This window comes from Nakaseomyces bracarensis (assembly GCF_045282275.1).
Source record: "Nakaseomyces bracarensis strain CBM3 chromosome Unknown Scaff3_0, whole genome shotgun sequence".
Classification (NCBI taxonomy): Eukaryota; Fungi; Ascomycota; class Saccharomycetes; order Saccharomycetales; family Saccharomycetaceae; genus Nakaseomyces; species Nakaseomyces bracarensis.
The window spans coordinates 384,788-400,441 of record NW_027263962.1 but is presented as its reverse complement, the minus strand read 5'-3'; the positions used below and the strand labels follow the sequence as shown (position 1 = coordinate 400,441).

Genomic DNA, 15,654 nt, shown 5'->3' with positions numbered 1-15,654 from the left:
TCTGTTACAAGGTACTGTAGTTAGTTTGGGCTTTTTTATTTGAATCACAATTGCAAAAGCTTAACATCAGCTCATCGCGAATCAGGTTAAAGTCTAAGATGAGGAATTTTACAGTAGACTATGTAGAAATAATCGATAAAAAAATAATTTTATAATAGTATTGTGTATATTTTAAAGATGACACTATATTTTTTTAAAAATTTAAATAATATGAAATAAAACTACAAACAAAAAGTCAAAAATAATCCAAGTATAGAGAGATACTAAGCATGTGTTATTAATAAAGAAAAATTAAGTTCATTAAAGTGAAAAATACTAAGCAGCCCATATAATTCTAGCCTTTTATTATTCTTACAATTTGTCGTAGTATTCTTGCCAGCCTGGAACTTCTTCCTTCATACCGTGTCTCTTACGGGCTTCGACAACGATTTCACCAGCCTTGGAGGTTGGGTCCAATGGGTCGGAACCTAGAGTGGACCAATGGTCGAAGACCATTTGTGGGAAAGCTTGACCACCAGTAGCTTGTCTCAATTCACCGGTGAAACCGAAAGATTCGTTAACTGGCAAGTAAGCCTTGACGGTAAACAATGGAGTACCTGGTCTTTGTTCTTCAGAGACAACTTGACCTCTCTTCTTGTTCAAGACGGAGTAAATACCACCGACAGCTTGTTCTGGACATTGAATTTCGACCAAGAAAACAGGTTCTTGAATCTTTGGTTCAGCCAACAAGAAACCAGCGTAGGTAGCTCTTCTCATGGTTGGCATGATTTGACCAGCACCTCTGTGGATAGCATCAGCGTGCAAGGTAACATCCAAGATGTTAACTCTAACGGATCTCATTTCTTCACCGAAGATTGGACCTTCCTTGGTAGCCCATTGGAAAGCGGAAACAACGGAATCCTTGATTTCGTTCAAGTATTGAACAGCCTTGGTTTGGTCAACGACCAAGTTAGCACCTTGACCATCTGGACCGAAACACCAGATCTTTCTGGCGTCAGTGACATCCCATTCGTATTCATCAGCCATAACTCTAGCTCTGGCCTTGAAATCGTCTCTTGGGTTAATCTTACCTTCTTCGATAGCTCTGGTAACTTCTTCAGACATTGGTTCAGCCTTCAAGTAGATTCTGTTATGCTTGTTTGGAGACTTAGACAAAGCAACTTGAGAAGATTCAGCATCAACAGTTTCTCTGTAAGCAACAACTGGTGGGGAGATCTTCAATGGAATACCAGCGTGTTCGTTTTCCAAATCTTGCAAACAAATTTCCAAATGCAATTCACCGGTACCAGCGACAATGTGTTCACCGGATTCGGACATTTGAGTCAAGACACATGGGTCAGACTTGGACAATCTCTTCAAACCTTCAACCAACTTTGGCAAGTCGTTAGCGTTCTTAACGTCGACGGCGACTTGGACAACTGGAGAGACAGAGAACTTCATGACCTTCATGTTGTAAGCGGATTCGGAAGTGGTCAAAGTACCAGTCTTCAACAAGAATTGATCGATACCGACCAAACCGACAATGTTACCGGCTGGACAGTCATCGATTGGTTCAACTCTGGAACCCATCATCAAGACAATTCTTTGGACGGCCTTCAAGAACAAATCATCCTTCTTACCTGGAGTGTAGTTTGGACCTTGGATTCTGATCTTTTGACCAGACTTAACGGTACCAGCGAAAACTCTACCGAAAGCGTAGAATCTACCCTTATCAGAGGTTGGAACCATCTTAGAGACGTACAACATCAAGTCAGCGGTTGGGTCACACTTCTTGATAGCTAGACAGTGCTCATCGTCAGCTGGACCTTCGTACAATTGTTCAGCTCTGTAGAATTGAGCGGTAACTGGAGATGGCAAGTGCATGACAATCATTTCCAACAAAGCGTCAGCAGCTGGCAAGAACTTTCTCATAACGACCTTCAACAAAGCCTTACCTTCCAAGTCCTTTTCATCGGACTTCAAGTTGATTTCCAACTTTTCCAACAAGGTTGGGATTTCGTCCTTCTTGAAGTTCATGATGGCAGCAAACAATCTGAAGATTGGGTCCAAGACGAACATGTTGAAAGCTCTCTCCAATGGCTTACCATCGGCGTCGGTTTCCTTGTTAGTCCACTTCTTAGTCTTTGGGTTGAAGTAAGAGTCACCCCACAATCTTTCCATCATCTTAGACTTGTCGACACCGAACTTCTTAGCGTATCTGGTGGCGAATTGTCTGATGGTGAAAGCCCAACCGTGCAGACCGGAACCGAAGGCGACAGTACCCTTGGATGGGTAGACTTGGACGTCACCCAAGATTTCATCAGCGTAAGTGGAGATGATAACGTTAACGGATTCGACGGTTCTGGAGAAAGATTGGTACAAATCTTCCTTGGAGACTTGCAATTCCAACAAAGCTCTGTCGACCTTGTTAATAACGACGACTGGCTTAATTCTTTCACCCAAAGCTTGTCTCAAGACAGTTTCGGTTTGGACACAGACACCTTCAACAGTGTCGACGACAACCAAAGCACCGTCAGTAACACGCAAAGCGGCAGTAACTTCAGAGGAGAAGTCAACGTGACCTGGGGAATCGATCAAGTTAATCAAGAAAGAGTTACCTTCGGTCTTTTGCTTGATTTCCTTGACATCTTCGTCAGCCAAGTCAGTGTACAAAGAAATAGCGGTAGACTTAATGGTGATACCTCTTTCTTGTTCATCCTTTCTGGTGTCCATGAAACGGGCTTCACCAGCCTTGGCGGCGGAGATAATACCAGCCCTTTGGACCAAGGAATCAGTCAAAGTAGACTTACCGTGATCGACGTGGGCAATGACGGACATGTTACGCACATTGGTAACCTTGTCCATCAGGGAACGCATTTGGTCAACAGTGAAAGCAACCATTTTGCAATTGTATTTATTAGGATATCTGGTGGGTTGATGTGTTTTTCTTCAAGAAATAAAGAAAGATATAAGTTAAAATGAATAAATAAAGAGAAGTTCTTATAAAAGAATTAACAAGTAAAGGATAGAAATGAAATAAGAGTGAACAAAGTAAAAAAAAAAAATTTTTTTTAAATATTTTAAACAAATAAAAAATTTTTCATAAGAAATAATAATTGAAATTTTGTAGAAACATAACATAAAGGAAGGGGGAGAGGATGAAGAGTGAAAAGAGAAGAGGAAATCAATTACTTAAATATAAAGCTAAGTCTAAAGAGAAGAAGAGAAAGAAGGGAAAAAAAAATTTTTCTTTTCTTAACTTTTTTACCCTCTTTGGTCAGTTGAAATGCCTATTTCTACTTTCTTTTTAACAGAAAAGCCAAAATGAATATAAAATATTCAATTTTTTTTTTGAAGGTTGTGTAAAGATTCCAATCACAAGTTGAAGGGCGATTCCTTGTACTGCTGTTTCTTTGAGCTAGGATTTCTTTTTTTCATATATAGGTATAACAATCATATATTCCCAATTCAATGTTCAATTGAAAAGGGCTTTTTGTACAAGTGTTTCTTTATTATTTAGAATTTCTTTTTTTTTTCTTAAATTAGAAAGGTGGGATTTATTTATTTCAGGACACGAAAGCTCATCACCTGCTTTATCATTTACGATGAGTTCCCCAAAAATTCCTTAATTGAAAGTAATTTATTATATTATATCTGGATATAAACTTGAATTAATTAACTACTGAAAAAAAAATTTTTTTACCAGCAAACGCAATGGCTGTGATTCTATGTAGTCGTGGCAATTTTTTTTAAAAAATAACTGAACTGCTACGATATCATAGTTTACGGTATATCAGGGTAAATTGTTACAGCAAAACGGTTTTTTTTTCTTTTTGGTGCTGTGGTTTTACTGTGGGCCCACAGAAAAACAGAAGAAAAAGGTAAAAATCTGAAGAGAATAAAAAATAAAATAAAAAAGAAATTTTTTTCTGACTCTCTGGCGTAGATTTCAGAACGGCACGCATTCTGAAATCTACGCCGAAAAAAACCACGGGCATTCCCCTTCCAAGATAAAGGGGATTCTGAACTTTCTAAGCTGAGCTTGCGCTTTCTGAGCTTGCGCTTCCTGAGCTTGCTTACGTCTTTATAAGAAACTACTCCCAGGCATAAAATACAGCCATTTTAGGGTATTGTCATTTAGGGTTTGTGTTATTAGGGTTTGTGCTATTAGGGTTTGTGCTATTAGGGTGTTGTGTTATTAGGGTGTTGTGTTATTAGGGTGTTGTTTTATTAGGGTGTCGTGTTATTAGGGTCTTGCCAGGGGTCGCTTAGGGTATCGCTACATTAGGGTATTTGTGCTTTAGGGTGTAGTTTAAGGTACCCTTGCGTTAGGGGGGGAGGGGTCTTACAAGTAATTCTTATTAGCATACACTATTAAAGGATATGGGCATTTTATATGTCAAGGATATGGGCATTAATATGTCAATATTTATAGATCAATATTTATAGGTCAATATTTATAGGTCAATATTTATAGGTCAATGTTTTTATAGGTCAATGTTTTTATAGGTCAATGTTTTTATAGGTCAAGAGACGAGATAAGAACTCCAACTTTTTAAAGGGTTTTGTTGTTTTTTGTTGGTTGTAAGTAGGAGACACCCGCTGGTGCGTATTAGTCTCCCTATTTCTCAGACCTCCAATAGTAGTTTTGACTAAAGTAATTTTATCATTTACATAAATGACACACCCTCTCCTTTTCTCTATCGAATGTATATTCCCCCATATGTATAGAACTTGTTTATGTAAGACCCGAAATCGGAAAAACTTTCCTCTCTTTTTTTTCCGAGTATTTAGCCGTGCGGACAAGAGGAACAAAGCTGTTTTGCAGCCACACACAAGTACCCGTACAAATAATCGTACATCAATTATTAAAAAAAAAGCAATAACTGATAGCGAGTAAATGAACGTGGGATAGAAAGAGGGGGTGGACATGAAGAAGGGTCCGTGGGGAGAAAGTAAACTCTCCCCGCAATATTACAAGCAGGGAGAAAAGACAAAAAGAGGGGCAGTTAAAGTACCGTAGAAAGTCAAGAAATAAATCGGGAACCCTCGGAAAAACTCTCCCAAAGGGCTTTTTTATTTTTCCATGAAATTTTTTTTTTATTGCCCCATTGTTAAGACACATTACATGACAGTAAAGAATAATGAAGATGACAATCTTTCGTTATTAATCGGAGGATAGATGCAATTAGATGACCCTACATATAAATGATATACTTCTTGAGGGTATGTTAGAATACAAAGTAATAAAAGTATAAGAAAAAACCCAAAAAAAGAAAAAGGATATGAGAAGTGGATCAAAGGAAAAAAAAATGTCTAAAAGTAGATGGTATTAACATCAGTAACAGAAATAAAAAAAAAAATTTTCTCTTGCATATAATGGGTTCCTTATTTATATATAATTCTCGGGGTTGGTATTTTTTCATAAATATTATAATAATTGTAAACTCTTACCACTCTTCCATTAAATAAAATAAATCAAAATAAAAATAAAATAATAACTAATTATTATATTAAAATGAGCTCATCATCTTCACAAATGGAAGTGGAGAAACCTGTTGCTACTGATATTGAACAGTCTAACTTGCTGCCACATGCTACATACACGGAGACTAGGTCGTATCCGGTCCAGGAAATCTATGCTGACTCCGAGTTTATCACTCTAGGAGGTTCTACTTATAGGAGAAACCAACTTATAGCTGCTCTTGGGATCGATCAGGAAAACCAAGGCCCTCATCACCATCCTCCTTTGACTACAAAGCTAGCGAACCCAGTCCCTCTAGGTCTAGCCTCTTTCTCCATCTGTTGTCTGGTGCTGTCTTTGGTTAATGCCAATGTCCGTGGTGTTACCAACAACCAATTTGTTATCTCTATGTATATGCTTTTCGGTGGTGCCATCGAATTGTTTGCCGGTTTATTGTGTTTTGTCATCGGTGACACCTTCTCTATGACTGTTTTCTCTTCCTTCGGTGGTTTCTGGTTAAGTTACGGTTTGGATTTCGTACCATCTATGGCTGCCATCACAGAATATGACAAGGACCCTCGTATGTTAAACAATATTATAGGTTTCTATCTAGCAGCATGGTGCGTATTCACATTTTTGATGCTGATGTGTACATTAAAGAGTGCTTGGGGTCTGTTCTTCTTGTTGTTCTTCCTAGATTTCACTTTCTTGATGTTGTGCATAGGTAACTTCATTGACAACAACAACTGTAAGATGGCTGGTGGTTACTTCGGTATCTTAGCAAGTGTTTGCGGGTTCTACATGCTGTATTGTTGTGTCTCGATGAAAGATAACTCCTACGTTCCTTTGAGAGCATTGATGATGCCTAACGCACCAGCTTAAGAGCTGAAACCTTGCCTCTTCCTTTCACTACTTTAATTCTACATTCTTATTCCAAATCCCTAATTCCTATGTTTTACTTTTAATTGCATGCTTTATTTTTTTTGTCTCCATAATTGTATTGTAACCATCTTTGATTTTTCCTTTCATATATACTAATTAACTATTTTTAAAATTTAACGCCCCCAATACATATTTATATTATTAGTTACATTTCTTTTATGATAAAGATTTTTTTTACCGTAAAACTCTTGTTATATTCAATTGCAAGATCATTTGGATTTATCGATATACTTTATTTTGCATTTGATTGCCAGCTTTTCACTTGGTCTTAGTTCATTCACTGTGGGTACTTTCGCTTACAAAACATAAAAATTTGTCCCTTAGATCATCCAGACACCAAATACAAATAAGAAAGTGGATTTAACTATTGTAGGACTACATTAAATTTTTAAATACAACACAAGTAATTATTTCATATGTCTCTGCCGTTTGGAGAATCTCGAACTTACGAGAAGATCAGATCATATATTGCCTCGCAAGATGCTACTAGAATAGAGGATTATTTGGAAGATGTACCATCGGAGGTTCAGACACTAATAGATCGGCAATGCAACAGGAAGTTGCAGTCATTGTCCCTTAAGGGTAAGAGTGACCATTTAGTGAAGACTGTGTATGATCTCGAGAACGACTGGAAGCTGCGGTCCTTAGCTGAGATGATGGATATAATTGGTGATATACCGCGAAATGCTATTGGCACCGAGCTGCGCTACAATATCGAGAACCAGGAATTAAGTAATACACATGTGGATAATCTTGTTGAAGATATTCTGAAGCTTCCCAATTTCGAATTGGTAAACAGTGACGAGTCAAATAACGAAAATGAGTCCCAGTTGCTCCGAGAGTATAGTAACATCAAATCAGATGTGATAAAGAAATGTCAGGCACTCAGGTACACACAAGAGAAGCTGTCTTTGCTTGACCTACGTCTTGAGCCAGTAAATAACCTAAAGGCTGTCATCCAAGCCAATGGGACAGGCACTAGCTCCGGAAATGAGTCTCTAAGCGAATATTTCAGTAATTACAAGACCGAACTTGACGAAACGTTGAAGGAACTATCTCACACATTAGAAGATGCGCTAAAGCGAGCAGATGACGATCCAGAACTTGCCAATATACTATTTCAAGAACTCAATCTTATTTAAAGTATGTAATAATAGAGAAAAATTGATTTTTTTGCAATGCAGAGAAAAAAAATATAGATTAATAAAGTAAATTATAAACGTATTAACTTTAAGAGTCAACACCTATCTATTTTAATAACATATATCTTTTGCAGAGAGGAATGTAAAAAAGGTTGTTGTTTTTATAGATAAAAGAAATATTAAATTCGGAGAACTTTTTTAATTTCTTTAATCGAACAAACCGAAACCCATGTCGTCATCGGATTCTTCCTTTTCTTCCTCAGCGGCTTCTTCAGCAGCGGCGTCACCACCAGCAGCAGCACCACCGGCAGCGGCACCAGCAGAAGCAGCACCACCAACTGGAACAGAAGCGAACTTCTCTTGACCTTCAGCGACCAATTCGTCCAAGGACTTACCTTCCAAAGCAGACAACAATTCAGAGATTCTGGATTCGTCAGCTTCGATACCGACGGATTCAATAACCTTCTTGATGTCAGCAGCAGCTGGAGATTCGTTACCACCTTGGGTCAACAACAAGTAAGCGGCCAAGTACTTCATTTTTTTCTTAGTTTTTTTTGGTTTAATTAATCTTAGTTGGGGATGAAATAATCAATTTAAGCAAAAAATTAAATTAAAGCAGACTATTCCTTGGAGATATTAGAACTTATATAAAAGATACAATTACAATATAAATAGAAAACGAAAGTAAGATGGAGAATAGAATTAAGTTTTAGTTTATAAATGAATAAAATTTTGGAAAGAAATGAAGAAAAAAAAAAAAAAATTTTTTCCAAGCAGAAAGCGATGAGCTCGAGCGAAAAAAATGAGAAAATGGTAACTATATACGGACATACTATTATGAAAATGGATGCAGACGGCAGAGAAAGCGTAGAAGGCGCACAGAAAGTGCCGTAGGTGGGTTATACATATACATATAACATCATTTTTTGGTTGGATTAGCGATATCCGGGTAAGTAAAATTATCAAGTTAAAGAAAAAAAGTTTGCGTCTGTCATGGGGCACGGGTGTGCTGAATAATTCGCATGTTCAGCGTAGGTATGGGAACGGGGGGAAGGTGGAAATGTGGGCAGGGTAACAATTATTATATATCGTGTGTAACGTATTATACACATGATCTTAATGTTGTAGAAAGTGATGATTAGGGCTTTTCCGTTTTGTGGGAGGGGGGGCCAAGTAGGAAAGAAGCCCTAACTTACATATAATATTATATATACACACCTGCAACACACACAGACACAACGAGTATATATATTAATTGAGTAGCACTTTTCCTCCCCTTACTATTGACAAAGACTACAAAACAAAAATGTCGAATCCATTTCAGAATATCGGTAAGAATGCGTTATACCTCTCTGCAGTCGGTGTGCTCTCAGTGGTGCTAGTGAAGGCTGTGGTCCGGTCACAGCGTGATGCCAAGTATAAGCCAGAGGCTCTAATCAATGGTGGAGACCCCAACAGTGATGGGTACTATGATAACTTGGCACAGGTTAAACCGGGTTTCCCTATACCGAAAAGGAGAGCACAGGCTGATGATGAGTATGATCTAGAGCTCTCGGATGCTGCCACGACGAGAAAGTCTAAGTATGAGGCTGGCGGAGTAAGTGCAATGACTAGGAAGCGGGGTGATAGATTAAGTTTGTTTAGCCGCAATAGAAACAATGATGATTAAAACCGAACCCTTCTTATAATTATTTATTCTTTTATCACCCTTGTAAAATATTACCTACGATTATGATAACTACGAATTAGAAACTTTAATTTTTTTTTTTTAATATATAATAATATAAAATAGAAAATATTACAAACGTTTATTCAAATATAGATATGGACGGGACCCACAGGGTTTTCATCTTGATATTATATTGGTGTTATCAAAACACAATACAATTAATTGTCCATATTTTCTTTTTAAGAAAGTACCATAAAGAGGATATTATGAATTTAAGGGAAGAAAAAAGGGAAAATGATGAAGACATAACTAGTTAGCGTTAGTGCTCTCACCGAAATAATCAGCCATCTCCTTGTCTAGATCTTCCAAATTCTTCTTTGGTTGTCTTTCCTTCTTTGGCTTTTGCTTACGAGCAGCCTTAGCCATGGCAGCCTTCTTGGATGGACCCTTAGCCTTGACCTGTTGTGGTTGAGCCTTAACATTGCTTCTAACATTTGGCTTACCACGAGAGACAGCTCTAATTCTTTCAGATAGTGGACGAGCTGGTTGAAGTTGTACACTTGGGTCAACAACAATGTTCAATCTCAATCTAGACTTACCACCATCAATTGGGGCTCCACTGAATTGAGCAACAGCCTTCTTAGCCAAATCACCGTTTCTGAAAGTAACGTTAGCCATACCAGTGGATTGACCTCTTTCGTTATAACTCAACAAGACTCTTTGCACACCACCGACTTGGGATTGGAAAAATTCCTACAACAATATAAATGCGTTATTATTCTTAAACTATATTGATTTGTTTTCTTATTGTACAGATTTCTTATCAATCTCTCATGAGCGCAAGCAATTTCCACACCTCAAAAGGAAAAAAAATCAGAGCTAATTACCTAACACAAATAAAATCTCGAACAGAACTCAAATACAATAACAATACAATTTTAATTTAACACATAACAAAAAAAAAATCAGTTAGTCATTTGGTCATAATATATTTTTTTCTCAAAAAAAAAACAACGAGTATTTCCAAATATTATGAACCCATAGGTAAAGATGAAAATATTCTTGGGTAATCGATTCGATTTCTTATTCATTAGAATTTGTATCATAGGGGAGGCCATCCTCCCTAATTGGTTCCCTTCTTTGAACATTTACCACGTTATTCCCTATAGGATTAACACTGGCAAACTTTTTCTCCGTTCAAAAAAAAAAATATAATTCATGAAGTGGGTTTCATTAGGAACTGTAGATATAATGGTAGATAAAACAAAATATAATTAGTGATATGTTTTGAAATGTTACTTTTCTTTTCTTTTATTTGGGTTTCACAAAGTACTTAATTAAAAGCACAAATGAGAAAAACTTGTGTCAATTATTGGTGAAATAATTATTAGGTGGTCACTAACATCAGAAAAAAAAAAGAGAAAATATAAGATCACAATTTAATTTCACCCCAATATTGTAAGCGAAAAAATATGATATATGTTTCTCGTCATTTTTTACTTTTATTTTTATATCCACTATTCCTTTTAGTCTATCGGAATTAGTGAAGAAATCATTCAATGGTGTTACTTTTTCCTTTTTTAATTACTATTTTTAACATTTTATCATTATTTTTTTTTATAAAAATAATGTGTTTGTCCTCCCAAGACCAATTTAAGTTTTCCATTCAAATACAAACTAAGTCGACAAAATCAATTGCTCTTAGCGTAGAATAGTTAAATTGATAGGTACGAGGGACAAATTATTAAAAGTATCCAAAGAGTAACAACCATAATAGAATGAACGTGAAAAACCCAATTCAAGAAAAAAAAAATATAACCATTTCAACTACCCATTTTTATCTCCCAGACTTTCCCAGTCACTTCAAGAAAATTTAAATATTAAATTTAAGGGAAACCAATAAAACCAAAAACAACATCGTTTTTAGTTTAATTAGAATTTTAAAAACCCAGCATATCAAAAAAAGAAAGAGAAGATGAGATGAGTAATAATTCCCTACTCTTTCTTTTTTCAATTTCATTATTATTTTCATCTTGTCCCTTTAAGGAACTATTAAGAAACCCCGACAATTTTTTTTTTAAATATTTATATCTTTCTCTTTTTTGCAAGAAAAAGACAAATATTTTAACATACTCTAACAGCATCTTGCTTGATGTCTCTTGGCAAACCTTCAACAGTAACTCTAGCCTCTCTAGTAGAGTTCAACAAACTAGCAGCTCTTGCAACAGCGGCAGAAGGAGGAGCAGACTGGACTGGTGCCCTACGTCTACCTGGAACAGGAGCACGACGACGTGTGTTCACTTGCTTACCAACCTTCTTTGGTTGACGAGAAACACGAGCTCTTGGGGCTCTCTTACCAGAACCAATAATTTCATCCAAAGATTTATCCAAGTTAGACATTTTTGTTATACGAAATTTGTATTTGTTTTTTTTGTTGCTATCAGACCACCTATTAATTTGCTATTATCCAAAATTTATCTTCACCAAATGATAAATTTAGACACAAGTTAATACTTTTTTTTCACCACCCTCCTTCGAAAGCAAGTTAAAAGAGAAAGAGACAAGAAGAGAAGAGAAAAGAGAACTGAAAGCAAACACCCCAGCCCTATTTATACTTTTTCCAAAAAAAAAAATTTAATGCGTCGGCTGGCTTTTTTTTCTTCGCCGCAACGTGGAAAATCCCCCCAAAAACAGCCACACTGTCCCTTTTCTACTACAGAGGTTTCTAAGGAAGCACACAGAAACCATCGTACAAAATAAAATAAAAAACACACTCTAGTTGTATACTGTTATACGACATATCACATTGTATCGTATAACATTATACTACAACATTAAAATATTAAAATATTACAAATATTCTATAGTTTTAGTATTTTATATATTCTATTCCTTTATAATGCTAGCCCCATTTCTATATATATATATATATCTTAGTGTATTTTTTAAATATAAATAATGCTGTTCCATACATATGCTCTTAATTACATATGCTCTTTCTTCTTGTTGTAGGCTGCTGCGCTGACCATACACTCAAGTTGTTCTGGGAAGTCCAGTACACCCATCTTTACCTCTAGCAGTTCGATCTGGTGAGCTGGGGTACAAGACGAGCGGGCCTTCATTTCTCTTAGCTTGGTTAAGAACTGGTCGCGAGTCTCCAAAGTGCAGTTGGCGGTCTTGGCCTTCGTGCCTTCTAGACCGTCACCGAAGGCCTCGAATAGCTTTGTCCAGTTCCATGCAGCGATGTCGTTATATGTTCTTGTGGGGCCCTTGATAGCTCTCTCGATTGTGTAGCCATCGTTGTTCCATAGGAATATTTCCATCTGGACATCGTTGTGTAGGATGGTGCTCAATTCCTGGATAGTCATCTGAGCAGCACCGTCCCCTTCTAGTAGTATTAGTCTTGGTGTATAGCCCTTTAGAGATTCATCTGTTATATGAAGTTGCGGGTAGTCCTGCATGGCAATACCTACACCAAGAGATGCGGGCAAGGCCATACCAATGGATAGGAAGAAACCTTGACTAATGTACTTTAGGTTCGTTGGGAATTTGTAATCACGAACACCAAATTGCACGGAACCAGTCTCACAGACAACAACATCACCAGGGTTCAAGTATTGTGGCATTATCTCTTGCAACAGTTTTTGTGTGATTTGCTGATTGTTTTGGCTTTCACAAGAGTCGTTGTTGGTAGAAGAAGAGGCACATTCCTCTTCATATTTAAGGTTTAATCTTGAAACGTCGACTCTTTCCAGTAGCTTGTCTAGGACATGGATAAAGTTAATGTCACGGTATAGTTTTTCTTCCTTGGTCTTGGAGTTCATAAACCTAATGTAGTCACTGTGGAATTGAACTACGTTAGCACCGATGTGCTCATTGTAGTCTACAGAGTAGTGACCGTTGTTGATTTCGTTAAGTTCCAGACCGAAGTGCATAATTAGGTCACATTTACTGAAATCCTCAATAACTGACGATTGGCATTCTCTACCGTTGTACAATCCCTTAAAGTGAGGGTTGCTCTCATCAATGATGGATTTACCCATCACGGTAGCAAAATTCCAGACTTGCAACTGGTTAATCAACTGATTTAATCTGCTGGAGCCGCCGTATCTATCGGTCAACACGTCACCAATGATACATGGGGTTGTACTTTGGTATAGCCAGTTTAGGACCAAATCGGCGATGCTCTCGACATCATGAGCGCTATCGTCACCAACAACAGGTGCTATAGCCTCTTCCAATGTGATAGTTGGTCTCTCGACCAAGTTCTTGGTAGACACCTTGAGGTCCTGCAGATCAACTGGCACGAAAATGTAACCTGGCTTACTGTAGCGGTATATGTCTTCGATGACTTTATCTATCAAGTCGCAAGCGGTGTTAATATCCTCTAGGTACTCTGTTGAGCAAGAGACGCGGTCCTTGACCATCTCGTAGTATGTCTTATGGTTTGGTCCCACGAAATTCGAGTTGTAAAGGCTCTGGATCAAGTGGTGCACGTTCTTGCCGTCGTTATTCTCACCGGACACTTTAGAGCTAGCGACACCAACCACATGCAACACCTTGACGTCTTCAGCGAAGGCACCAGCCACACCATTTAGCGCACTGAGCTCTCCGACACCGTAAGTGGTCACGAGACACCCAATTTTATTACTGTAGCGAGAGTAACCATCCGCCGCATAGGCAGCGTTCAGCTCATTACAGTTACCGATCCATCTAAGATCAACTGTAGGCTCATATAGGTACTCTAGCAAAGGCAGATTGAAGTCACCAGGAACACCAAATACAGATTTCGTGCCCACGGAGTATAGTCTGCGGAACAAGTACTCACTTAAGGAGACGGTCTCATAAGAGAAACCTTCAGATTGTTTATTATAGTGGTTTAACGTTACTGGAGTCATTTACTTATTTTATTTTTAATATCAGGACTTTGCGGTACTACAATTAAGAACAAGAGTTAGTTGATTTGTCAAAGATCAGTCCCACCCTTTATATATTTGGATAAATTACAAAATAGCAATACCCCAAATCAATGTCTTCAAACTATAAATTATAACATAAGCTGTTTTAATAATATAACACCCCAATGAATTAAGCAAAAATTTACGATGAGCTTAGCAAAGCACAACAGCGGTGCCCGGAAATTCACGGAAATTCACGGAAATTCACGGGCGGTGCCCCACACCACATATTAATATCAAAAAAGAAAACTCGGAAATTCGCGGAAATTCGCGGAGGTAATTATTGACGATCACGGACACATGATATTAACGTATATATGTACCGAACACGTTATCACGTGATATCAAGGCAACACGTGATCATATCACATGATTAATACGTATATAAGTACTTACCCGGAAAACTCCGCGGAATATTTTTTTTTGTAATTATGAGAAGCCGGGTAAAAAACGATTTAAAATATATATATATATTGTATATGTATATATATATTTTTTAAGGGTTAGTTGGGTTTATAAAGTGATGAGCTTGCTTGTTCTAGATATTATAATTATCAGAACAAGGAGCAGGAGCAGGAAAGCAGGACAGATCATGGTTAGGAAGTTGAGTGGATTACAAAGGGAGGTTATACATCTGTATAGGCAGGCCGTACGGGTGGCTCATCAGAAACCTGTTGAAAGCAGGCCTCATTTCATAGAGTTCATACATGGCGAGTTTGGCAAATATAAGGATCTGCCTAGGAAAGATTTTACTACCATTGAACACTTATTGAGAGTAGGGAATAGAAAGTTGAAGCTTTATGCTCAACCTGAATTAAAAGATATCCATATTAGATGAAAAAATATAGATATACTTACATATATAATTACTTGTAATAAATATATAATACCCAATGAAAATACACATTTGGCATATAATTATAAAAAAAAGAAAGCTTTATTTTTAATTAAGGATGTATTATATAATCTAAATACCTTTTCTTTTTCTACTACTTTTTTTTTTTATCTGACTGTTTGTAGGTATAATGCAATTATTAAAAATAAAATATAATCAAAGAATTTTTCATTGGAAAAAGAATGGAAAGTATGTGTGTACGTGTGGGTATCGAATATGTATATATGAATGTAGAGTTTTGGATTTTATGATCTCTTTTTGTTGGTTTTTTTATTGAATATCTTAGAATTGAATTAAAAAAAAACTTAAAGATAAAAAGGTGGGAACTGAAATCGGTTATTAAACACAAAACAGACAAACAATCAAAGCAAAAAAAAAAAAAAAAAGAAAAAGAATTTCCAGCTAGTGATGAGAAAGAGTAAACGGTATCCTCACAAATGCGACCAATTATAAGGAGAGATAAGTAAAAAAAAAATAAAAAAAATAAATTTGAAAGACATAATAAAGAAAAATAAATCGGTGAAGACTTTCTTTATTTCAGCGGAATAGTTAGTAGTTATCTCATCAAACATGACAGTTAACACAAGGAAAGATTTATCCAAATT

The 15,654-nt window shown here is 36.8% G+C and overlaps 9 protein-coding genes across 9 annotated transcripts; 4 read left to right on the top strand and 5 right to left on the bottom strand.

The window, feature by feature from the left end:
* Positions 1-351: 351 nt before the first annotated feature.
* EFT2 (elongation factor 2) lies at positions 352-2,880 on the bottom strand (the record flags this gene model as incomplete). The annotated part of the gene is made up of 1 exon (XM_071050671.1): positions 352-2,880. One exon carries the CDS (start codon positions 2,878-2,880, stop codon positions 352-354), a length of 2,529 nt encoding a protein of 842 aa, XP_070908461.1.
* A 2,617-nt stretch (positions 2,881-5,497) lies between these two features.
* ATO3 (putative ammonium permease ATO3) lies at positions 5,498-6,325 on the top strand (the record flags this gene model as incomplete). Its single annotated transcript, XM_071050670.1, has 1 exon — positions 5,498-6,325. One exon carries the CDS (start codon positions 5,498-5,500, stop codon positions 6,323-6,325), a length of 828 nt encoding a protein of 275 aa, XP_070908460.1.
* A 476-nt stretch (positions 6,326-6,801) lies between these two features.
* NKP1 (Nkp1p) lies at positions 6,802-7,527 on the top strand (the record flags this gene model as incomplete). The annotated part of the gene is made up of 1 exon (XM_071050669.1): positions 6,802-7,527. One exon carries the CDS (start codon positions 6,802-6,804, stop codon positions 7,525-7,527), a length of 726 nt encoding a protein of 241 aa, XP_070908459.1.
* A 207-nt stretch (positions 7,528-7,734) lies between these two features.
* Positions 7,735-8,064, bottom strand: RPP2B (ribosomal protein P2 RPP2B; the record flags this gene model as incomplete). Its single annotated transcript, XM_071050668.1, has 1 exon — positions 7,735-8,064. The coding sequence occupies one exon, from the start codon at positions 8,062-8,064 to the stop codon at positions 7,735-7,737; it is 330 nt and encodes a 109-aa protein (XP_070908458.1).
* A 769-nt stretch (positions 8,065-8,833) lies between these two features.
* Positions 8,834-9,196, top strand: COI1 (Coi1p; the record flags this gene model as incomplete). The annotated part of the gene is made up of 1 exon (XM_071050667.1): positions 8,834-9,196. The coding sequence occupies one exon, from the start codon at positions 8,834-8,836 to the stop codon at positions 9,194-9,196; it is 363 nt and encodes a 120-aa protein (XP_070908457.1).
* Positions 9,197-9,505: 309 nt separating this feature from the next.
* On the bottom strand, positions 9,506-9,874 carry RNJ42_00496 (RNA annealing protein YRA1; the record flags this gene model as incomplete). Its single annotated transcript, XM_071050666.1, has 1 exon — positions 9,506-9,874. One exon carries the CDS (start codon positions 9,872-9,874, stop codon positions 9,506-9,508), a length of 369 nt encoding a protein of 122 aa, XP_070908456.1.
* Positions 9,875-11,320: 1,446 nt separating this feature from the next.
* On the bottom strand, positions 11,321-11,596 carry RNJ42_00495 (RNA annealing protein YRA1; the record flags this gene model as incomplete). Its single annotated transcript, XM_071050665.1, has 1 exon — positions 11,321-11,596. The coding sequence occupies one exon, from the start codon at positions 11,594-11,596 to the stop codon at positions 11,321-11,323; it is 276 nt and encodes a 91-aa protein (XP_070908455.1).
* A 584-nt stretch (positions 11,597-12,180) lies between these two features.
* On the bottom strand, positions 12,181-14,094 carry ARO10 (phenylpyruvate decarboxylase ARO10; the record flags this gene model as incomplete). The annotated part of the gene is made up of 1 exon (XM_071050664.1): positions 12,181-14,094. The coding sequence occupies one exon, from the start codon at positions 14,092-14,094 to the stop codon at positions 12,181-12,183; it is 1,914 nt and encodes a 637-aa protein (XP_070908454.1).
* Positions 14,095-14,677: 583 nt separating this feature from the next.
* SDH6 (Sdh6p) lies at positions 14,678-14,992 on the top strand (the record flags this gene model as incomplete). Its single annotated transcript, XM_071050663.1, has 1 exon — positions 14,678-14,992. One exon carries the CDS (start codon positions 14,678-14,680, stop codon positions 14,990-14,992), a length of 315 nt encoding a protein of 104 aa, XP_070908453.1.
* Positions 14,993-15,654: the final 662 nt, after the last annotated feature.